Below are 9,926 nucleotides of genomic sequence, written 5' to 3'. Positions count from 1 at the left end.
AAAAAAAAAAAAAAAAAAAAAAGTTCTGTGGGCTTCCTTGGTAATAAAATAAATATATAAAATTATACATATATGCATCTACATATTCTAGGTTTTTAGGAGGAAGAAAACAATCATTTTTCTCTCACATCTTGAAATTAATGAATATGCTTTTTAGATTTGAACTTTTGTTCTATTCCCAACCACTTACACAAGCTTGTTTCCTTTTTAGGAGGATGCCCAGGATATGGATGCCTATACCCTGGCCAAGGCCTACTTTGACGTTAAAGAGTATGATCGGGCAGCACATTTTCTGCATGGTTGCGATAGCAAGAAAGCCTATTTTCTGTATATGTATTCCAGATATCTGGTGAGGGCCATTTTAAAATGTCATTCTGCCTTTAGTGAAACATCCATATTTAGAACCAATGGAAAAGTTAAATCTTTTAAATAGCTTAGCAATGGGCCACTGAATGAATGTACTTTATAAATACTTAGCAATAATAAAAAAAAGATATCATAAATAAAGTTAAAAATGGTGGTACAGAAGAAAATATTCTTAGGAATGACTTAACAGGATAAGTAACAACCTGATTATTTGCTTTAGGTTATATAAGGTTCTTCATGCCTGTAAATTAATATTATTGTGTAAGAAGTTAAAAAGCCTGGGCTGACTTTTAAATTTATAAATTCATTTATCATTTTTATAGTATATTTATTGTTTTTCTTTCATGACTATTAAAAATTATGACTGTAAAGGACAATACAAGTAAACCAACTTAATACTGTATTGAATAATAATTTAAGTATAATTTATTATTTTACTTTGAAACATGAATTTACTTGCCTACTTTTTCTTAGTTTTTATCTATATAAATTGATTTAAAAAAACATTTTATATACTCTCATTTCCTAGTACAGGTTGAGTATCCTTTACTTGAAATGCTTGGGACCAAAAGTGTTTCAGATTTCGGATTTTTTTCAGGTTTTTTTTTTTTTTTTTTCAGATTTTGGTATATTTGCATTATACTTACTGGTTGAAATAAAAAAATGCTCCAGTGAGTGTCATTGGTGCTTTGAGTGTCATTGGTGCTGAAAAAGTTTTGGGTTTTGGAGCAATTCAGATTTCAGATTTTCTGATTTGGGTTGATCAACTGTTAGCATAGCTTATATTTGTCAAGCATGGTAACTTCTTGCAGTTATGGACTATGTTTAAGTCATCTTTGTTTGTTTTTTGTTTTTTGAGATGGAGTCTCTGTCGCCCAGGCTGGAGTGCAGTGGTGCAATCTCGGCTCACTGCAAGCTCTGCCTCCCGGGTTCATGCCATTCTCTTGCCTCAGCCTCCCGAGTAGCTGGGACTACAGGCACCCGCCACCATGCCTGGCTAATTTTTTTGTATTTTTAGTAGAGACTGGGTTTCACTGTGTTAGCCAGGGTGGTCTCAATCTCCTGACCTCAGCCTCCCAAAGTGCTGGGATTACAGGCGTGAGCCACCTCACCCGGCCCATTTTAATATTTTTAAAGTTTACAATTCAGTGGTGTTAAATGCCTTTATAATGTTCAACCGTCACCATCACCCATCATTAGAACATTTTTTGTCTTGTGAAACTAAAATTCTATACCCATTAAACAATAACTCTCCATTTTTCCCTTCCCCCAAGGTAGGAACCCTTTGCAACCACTATTCTATTTTCTGTTTCTATCATCTGTACTATAAGTACCTTACATAAGTGGAATCATGCAGTACTAGTCTTTTTGTGACTGTCTTATTTCACTTACCATAATGCTGTCAAGTTTCATCCATGTGGTAGCATATATAAGAATTTCCTTCTTTTTTAAGGTTTAATAATATTCCATTGTATTTATATACCACATTTTGCTTATCTCCTTGAGTTTAAGAAAGATATTTTGAAATTATGGGATTTAAAAAGTTAATCTTTCACATACAATCTATACCTGTGTAGAAGCACTAATTTGGATGAGTTACAGTAGAATAGAACCAGCATTTGCTGAAGTTTGGGATAAAATAAACTTCCTTACGGCAAATATATAAAATATAAAAGGAAGCCTGGGTGGCATGGTGAAACCCCGTCTCCACAAAAAATACAATAATTAGCCAGGTGTGGTGGCATGTGCCTGTGGCTCCAGCTACTTGGGAGGCTGGGATAGGAGGATCACTTGAGCCCAGGAGGTGGAGGTTGCAGTGAGCCAAGATTGCACCATTGTACGTACTCCAGCTTGGGCAACAGAGCAAGACCCTGTCTCCTAAAAAAAAAAAAAAAGAAAGTCTGAATGTTTACTTTTTAACCTTTTATTTGAAAATAATTCCAAATTGACAAGTTGCGAGAATAAGAATAATACAAAGAATACTCATGTACTTTTTTCTTTTTTGAAACAGACTCTTGCTCTGTCGCCCAGGCTGGAGTGTGGTGGCGCGATCTTGACTCACTGTAACCTCTGCCTATGGGGGTCAAGCGTTTCTCCTACCTCAGCCTCCCAAGCAGCTGGGACTACAGGCGCACACCAGCATGTCCAGTTAATTTTTGTAATTTTAGTAGAGATGGGGTTTCACCATATTGGTCAGGCTGGTGTTGAACTCCTGACCTCAGATGATCCACCCGCTCTGGCCTCCCAAAGTGCTGGGATTATAGCTGTGAGCCACCCTGCCCGGCACTCATGTACTCTTTATGCAGATTTGCGTATTGTGAACATTAATCCTATTTGCTTTATCATTTCTCTCTATCTCTACACAATGTGTGCATACACATGGAATTGTTTAACTCTGAACGGTTTGAGAGTAAGTTGCAGATATCATCGTTCTTTACCCCTAAATGCTTCAATGTGTTCTCTTTAGAATAAGGACATTTTCTTAAATAACCACAACATAGTTATCAACTTTAGTAAATTTAACACCATATTGTTAAATATGGTATTTGATACCACATTTTATCTATTATCGAATTCCAAAATTTTTTTTTATTTGAGACGGAGTCTAGCTCTGTCACCCAGGCTGGAGTGCAGTGGCGTGATCTTGGCTCACTGCAGCCTCCGCCTCCCGGATTCAAGTGATTCTCTCTCAGCCTCCTGGGTAGCTGGGATTACAGGTGCTCGCCACCATGCCTGGCTAATTTTTGTATTTTTTTAATAGAGACGGGGTTTCGCCACGTTGGTCAAGCTGCTTTGGAACTCCTGACCTTAGGTGATCCGCATGCCTCGGCCTCCCAAAGTGCTGGGATTACAGGCCTGAGCCACTGTACTGGGCTGAATTCCAGTCTTGTCAATTGACCCAGCAGTGTCTTCTATAGCATTTCCCCCTCAGTACCATCTGGAATCAGTTGTCATGTCTCTTTAATCTACACTAATCTGGAACAGCCTTATTTGTCTTTTACGTCATTGACTTTTTTTGAAATTTATAGTTCTTCCCTCCGTTTCTTTTTCTCTTTCTTTTCCTTTCTTTCTTTTTTTTTTTTTTTAATTAATAGACTATTTTTTAGAGCAGTTTTAGGTGCACAGCAAAATTGAGCAGAAAGTACAGGAGTTTCCATATGCCTCCTTCTCCCCTCTTACAGAGCTTCTCTCACCATCAGTATCCTGCACCAGTGTGATATATTTGTTGTAATCAGTCAACCAGTATTGACGCATCATATCAACAAAAGTCCATAGTTTACATTAGGGTTCACCCTGTGTTGTACATTCTGTGTGTTTGACTTCTTTTCCCTTTCTATTTCCCCTTCCTTTCCTTTCCCTCTCTCCTCCTTTTTTTCACATATTCTTGGTATGTGAATCTTTCCCTTTTGTTAATAGAACATTCTTCATTTTGGATATGTCCGATGTTTTTTCACAGGGCACTGCATCTAGTGTTACACAATGCCCATAAGCCCCTCACTGCTATTGTTAATTTTGAGCATTTGATGAAGATGTTATCCATTTTCTCCACTCTGTAGTTACTGTTATTTCCCTTGCAACTCATCAGTAATCTGTGGGGATACACTTTAAGACCATGCAAATATCTTGCTCCTCATACAACTTTTTCTCTAAATTTAATATTCATTGTTAATTTTATCTGAAGCAATCTTTACTATAATGTTGCAGAATGATGATTTTCTACTCTAGCGTTCTGTCTACATTTACTACTCAACCCTTGGCATTCTACTTAAAGAGCCTTCCCTCCCTTTCCCCATTTATTTATCTATTTAGTATCAGTATAGACTCATGGATTGCTATATTTTTAATTGTGCATAATTCATTACTTAATTATTTTGGTGCTCAGATAACTCCAGATTTGGCCAGGGAGTCCCTGAAGAGTTATTTAAATTTAGTGACCAGCTGGGCACAGTGGCTCATGCCTGTAATCCCAACACTTTGGGAGGCCAAGGTGGGCAAATCACGTGAGGTCCGGAGTTTGAGACCAACCTGGCCAGCATGACGAAACCACATCTCTACTAAAAATACAAAAATTAGCCAGGCGTGGTGGCGGGTGCCTGTAATCCTAGCTACTCGGGAAGCTGAGGCTGGAGAATCACTTGAACCTGGGAGGCAGAAGTTGCAGTGAGCTGAGACCACACCACTGAGCTCCAGCCTGGGCAACAAAGCAAAGTGAGACTGTCTCAAAAAATAAATAAATAAATAAATAAATAAATAATTAGTGACAAAAAGTAGATGCCATTTTGGTTGAACTTGGCCCTTTAGGTAGGATCAGGATGCTAGTTTTAGAATATGTTTTAGAATAAATTGAAAAAAGACCTATTTGTTGATTTTCTCTTACAGTCTGGAGAAAAAAAGAAGGACGATGAAACAGTTGATAGCTTAGGTACGAATGTTTTTCTTTTACCTTTTGACCTAAAAAGCAGGGTTGCAAACTTAAATGCCTCCAAGAGCCAGGCAGGTAATATGAATTGAATGGTCTGAGGATAACCATTACAAATTGGAACGCACCTGGTTTATCTCAGCTGCCTTATACTCAGCTACAGCTGAGGCCTGTCTTGGAGGAATCTGGGCTTGGGCTTGGTATTGTGAGGGCTTTCTTCCCTTGGCCCTTCTCTGTTCTCTGCAACCTGAAGCTAGAAATTTAAAGTTTTAGTTGAGGTTTTTCATTTTTAAACATTCATAACGAATTGAAATTTAAAAAAAAAAACTGTGTGGGTCTAACAGAGTATGACTGTAAACCCATTAGTAGTTGCAATTTCTGGAGTACAGTAAATGGGTTGTGTAAGATATCATTGGTACCTTGTATTTGCTAGAGGTTTCAGGTGTAACTTTCGTTGATGCTAAAGAGAATATCTATGCATATGAAAATGAGCTGGGTACAGTGGCTCACACCTGTAATCCCAGCACTTTGGGAGTCTGAGGCGGGAGGATCACTTGAGCCTAGGAGTTTGAGACCAGCCTGGGGAACATAGCGAGACCCTGTCTCTAATAAAACAAGTAAATAAATAAAATAAGAAAATCAAAACCAGCACCCTAACCTTAGAACAGAGACTCTGTTTCTTTCCTAGGCCCCCTGGAAAAAGGACAAGTGAAAAATGAGGCTCTTAGAGAATTGAGAGTGGAACTCAGCAAAAAACACCAAGCTCGAGAACTTGATGGATTTGGACTTTATCTGTAAGTGTTACTGTAATTTGGAACTTTCTGTAACATATTCTCCTGAGTAGAAAGGAGCTATTAAATAGCATTAACTTCTGTGATTGTTTCTTTTTTTCCCCAGGTATGGTGTGGTGCTTCGAAAACTGGACTTGGTGAAAGAGGCCATTGATGTGTTTGTGGAAGCTACTCATGTTTTGCCCTTGCATTGGGGAGCCTGGTTAGAACTCTGTAACCTGATCACAGACAAAGAGATGGTAAATTGTTATGAGCTATGTGAAAAACCCTCTGCTTCAAGCCTTCTATAATTCTGTAGTAATATAGGGGTGGGGGAAGTTTTAGCAGGCCTTTCGTTATAGTTCTCTCTTTGCTGCGCGTCTGGTGTCTTTCACCGTTTTGGAATTAAGTCTTTGTTTGAAAGACTGATGACTAGCTCTTTTTCAGTAGTTGGATTTGTATCCAGTTAGAATATTTTTTTCATATTCATGTTTTCACATTTCAGTTCTACTGTGACTTGTTTTTGTTTTTGAGATGGAGTCTTACTCTTTCACCTAGGCTGGAGTGCAGTGGTGTGATCTTGGCTCACTGCACCCTCTGCTTCTCGGGTTCAAACAATTCTTCTGCCTCAGTCTCTCAAGTAGCTGGGACTACAGGCACGCACAACCATGCCCAGCTAATTTTTGTATTTTTAGGAGAGACGGAGTTTCACCATGTTGGCCAGGCTGGCCTCAAACTCCTGACCTCAAGTGATCCTCCTGCCTCAGTCTCCCAAAGTGCTAGGATTACAGGCATGAACCACCATGCCCAGCCTACTGTGACTTATTTTGTAGACTGAATGTTATTATAGTTTCTCCCCTAATCTCAAAGATGCTATGGGAAAGGTTTCTCTGCTATCAAGAATTGTATTAAAACATTATGGCCGGGTGCGGTGGCTCACGCCTGTAATTCTAGCACTTTGGGAAGCCAAAGTAGGTGGATCACCTGAGGTCAGGAGTTCAAGACCAGCCTGGTCAACATGGCAAAACCCTGTCTCTACTGAAAATATAAAAATTAGCCAGGTGTGGTGGGTGCCTGTAATCCCAGCTACTTGGGAAGCTGAGGCAGGAGAATCACTTGAACTTGGGGGGCAGAGGTTGCAGTGAGCCCTGATGGCGCTACTTCACTGCAGTCTGGGCGAAGGAGCGAAACTCAATCTCAGACAAACAAACAAAAAAACATTGTTTAGGCCTCTTCTGAGCTGTCATGGATTCTGTAAAGATTCGGAAATTTGCTCATTAAGGAAATAATGTATATTAAGTTGTTTTTAAACTCCAGTCATTTTATTAGCCATTAGTAGAGGACATTGTCTATAGTGTTTATTTTGCTATTCTTCAGTAGTTAATAGAAGCAACAATACACTTCCTTATTTTGGCCTTAAAGTCTTGTTGATTTCCTTCAGTAATGACTTGTCACTAAATCTGTATCTGAAATCTTATCTTGGTTTACTTTTATTCACCTATGTGTAACTGCCTGCTAGACTTTCATTGAAAGTTTGTTAAACAATCTCTGGATTCAAAATATGCAAACCAAATTCCTCATCTTACCTACTAAATTATTCTCCCAACTTGATAGACTGTTACTAGCATCGCTATTAACAATGACATCCAGTCTTGACACTTTAGAGTCATACTTGTGTCTTCCTTTTCTGTTATCTCCCTTTATCTAGTCTGTCATGAGACATAACCATGGTTACATTCTTGTATTCATCTCTTTCTCTTGGTTTCCTTTATCATCTCAGTTGTCATCTCAAATTTGGATTACTTACAAGTAATGGATACCCTCTATCTAGTGTTCCCATTTTTATACTTCCATTTCCAAGTCATCTGCATACTATTTCCAAACTATTTTTTCTTTTTTTTTTTTTTGTGGAGATGAAGTTTTGCTCTCTTGTCAGGGCTGGTGTCAAACTCCTGGCCTCAGGGATCCTCTCCCATAGCCTCCCAAAGTGCTGGGGTTGCAGGCTTGAGCCATTCCACCTGGCCTGTTTCCAAACTTATTCTTAAAGCTCCCATGTTATCATGTCATTCTCGTACTGAATATTTGCAGTGGTTCCCTGTTGTATCCCATTATCTGTTGTACCCAAGAATGCACTCTACCCATTCAGTTTTATTTTTCCACCACTTCCCAGTACATAGCCTCTCCTCAAACCAAGCTAGTTGCCTCATCCTACTCACTCACATTCATCATGACTGTTTTACCTCTCCTTATGCTATTACCCTTGTCTAGACTATTGTCTTCTTTCCCTTCCTCTCCCCTCTTCTATTTAAATCCTACCCATTCTCTAAGACTCACCTCAAATCCTGTCTTTTCTTTGGAGCCTTTCCCAACTAGGTTATTCCTCCTTATTATGCTTATAAGTCATATTCACTTAATTGGACTGCCCTGTTTTCATTACTAGGTGTTCTAATAAAATTTTAGTGATAAATTCCTTTAGACAATAAAGATAGTTCCTGGATGTTTGTTTGAGAGAGAGGTCAAGTTATATTAAGTGTGTCCCTCTCTCTTCTGCTGCTAGCTGAAGTTCCTGTCTTTGCCAGACACCTGGATGAAAGAGTTTTTTCTGGCTCATATATACACAGAGTTGCAGCTGATAGAGGAGGCCCTGCAAAAGTATCAGAATCTCATTGATGTGGGCTTCTCTAAGAGCTCATATATTGTTTCCCAAATTGCAGTTGCCTATCACAATATCAGAGGTGAGTGAATAAAGACAGTAAAATACTATCAGACCCTGACAGGTGCATTGTGCTGTTTTCTGAACTACCTTCTTTCTGCAGATATTGACAAAGCCCTCTCCATTTTTAATGAGCTAAGGAAACAAGACCCTTACAGGATTGAAAATATGGACACATTCTCCAACCTTCTTTATGTCAGGGTGAGCTGCTTCCCTTGCTTGGATCTCCTGGGTTGGATTGTCACCCACTTGTATTAGCTACAGGAAAAATAATTTAAGGAGTTCTTTTTTCATACTTATATTGTCTTTTTCTTTTATCCCAGAGCATGAAATCGGAGTTGAGTTATCTGGCTCATAACCTCTGTGAGATTGATAAGTATCGTGTAGAAACGTGCTGTGTAATTGGTAAGAGTTAACTACATTTTTTCTTTTAGGATTTATATTTGTTATAAGTAACACATGTGAAAATAACCACAATTAGCTAGGGATGGTGGTGCGTGCCTTTAGTTTCCTCTACTCAGGAGACTGAGGTGGGAGGATTGTTTGAGCAGAGGATGTCAGGGCAGCAGTCAGCTGTGATCATGTCACTGCACTCCAGGGCTGGGCAACAGGGTGAGAGCCCATCTCTTAAATAAACAAACAAACAAACAACTCAATAATACGAAAGTACCAAAGGTAACAATTACATACTATAGAATGTAAAAGCTCACTGTAATCCCACTGTTTGGGATTGTTTGGTAAACATGATTCCAGAATATTTTTCTGAGCAAATATTAAACATGTATGTGTAGGGGCCAGGAGCAGTGGCTCATGCCTAAAATCCCAGCACTTTGGGAGGCCAAGGTGGGCAGATCACAAGGTCAGGTGTTCAAGACCAGCCTGGCCAATGTGGTGGAATGCTGTCTCTACTAAAAATACAAAAATTAGCTGGGTGTGGTGGCGCTCGCCTGTAGTCCCAGCTACTTGGGAAGCTGAGGCAGAAGAATCACATGAACCTGGAGGTGGAGGTTGCATTGAGCCAAGATCGTGCCACTACACTCCAGCCTGGGTGACAGAGCGAGACTCTGTCTCAAAAAAAAAAAAAAAAAAGAAGTATGTATTATATGTATATGTCTATATTGTTTGCTTGCAAAAACTATATCATTATACATAGTGCTATCTAACTTCCTATTTTTTAACTTAATATCTTTGCCATCTTTTCATGTTAGTACATTTAAACTTGTATTATTTTTGATGACTAGCATTTTATAGATGTACCTTTTTTTTTTTTTTTTTGAGATGGAGTCTCGCTCTGTTGCCCAGGCTGGAATGCAGTGGTGCAATCTTGGCTCACTGCAAGCTCCGCCTCCCGGGTTCATGCCATTCTCCTGTCTCAGCCTCCCGAGTAGCTGGGATTACAGGGGCCTGCCACCATGCCCGGCTAAGTTTTTGTGTTTTTAGTAGAGATGGGGTTTCACTTTGTTAGCCAGGATGGTCTTGATCTCCTAACCTCATGATCTATCTGCCTCGGCCTCCCAAAGTGCTGGGATTACAGGTGTGAGCCCCTGCACCTGGTGTGTTTTTTTTTTGTTTCTGTTTTTTTTTTTAAGAGAAAGGTCTCCGTCATCTAGGCTGGAGTACAGTGGTAACAATCTTAGCTCACTGTAACCTCCAACCC

At 39.3% G+C, this 9,926-nt stretch overlaps 1 protein-coding gene across 1 annotated transcript in view; it reads left to right on the top strand.

Moving 5' to 3' along the window:
* The window catches only part of CDC23 (cell division cycle 23), a 45,276-nt gene that overhangs the window by 17,157 nt on the left and 18,193 nt on the right, over positions 1 to 9,926 (top strand). Inside the window, exons 3-9 of the mRNA XM_011935288.1 lie at positions 212 to 349; positions 4,747 to 4,789; positions 5,475 to 5,580; positions 5,684 to 5,816; positions 8,114 to 8,291; positions 8,373 to 8,470; positions 8,593 to 8,674. Of these exons, the coding sequence (XP_011790678.1) occupies positions 212 to 349; positions 4,747 to 4,789; positions 5,475 to 5,580; positions 5,684 to 5,816; positions 8,114 to 8,291; positions 8,373 to 8,470; positions 8,593 to 8,674 (778 nt within the window). The remainder of the gene's footprint in view (positions 1 to 211; positions 350 to 4,746; positions 4,790 to 5,474; positions 5,581 to 5,683; positions 5,817 to 8,113; positions 8,292 to 8,372; positions 8,471 to 8,592; positions 8,675 to 9,926) is intronic.

Source organism: Colobus angolensis, unplaced genomic scaffold (assembly GCF_000951035.1).
Source record: "Colobus angolensis palliatus isolate OR3802 unplaced genomic scaffold, Cang.pa_1.0 Scaffold142, whole genome shotgun sequence".
Classification (NCBI taxonomy): Eukaryota; Metazoa; Chordata; class Mammalia; order Primates; family Cercopithecidae; genus Colobus; species Colobus angolensis.
This window is presented reverse-complemented; position numbering and strand designations above follow the sequence as displayed.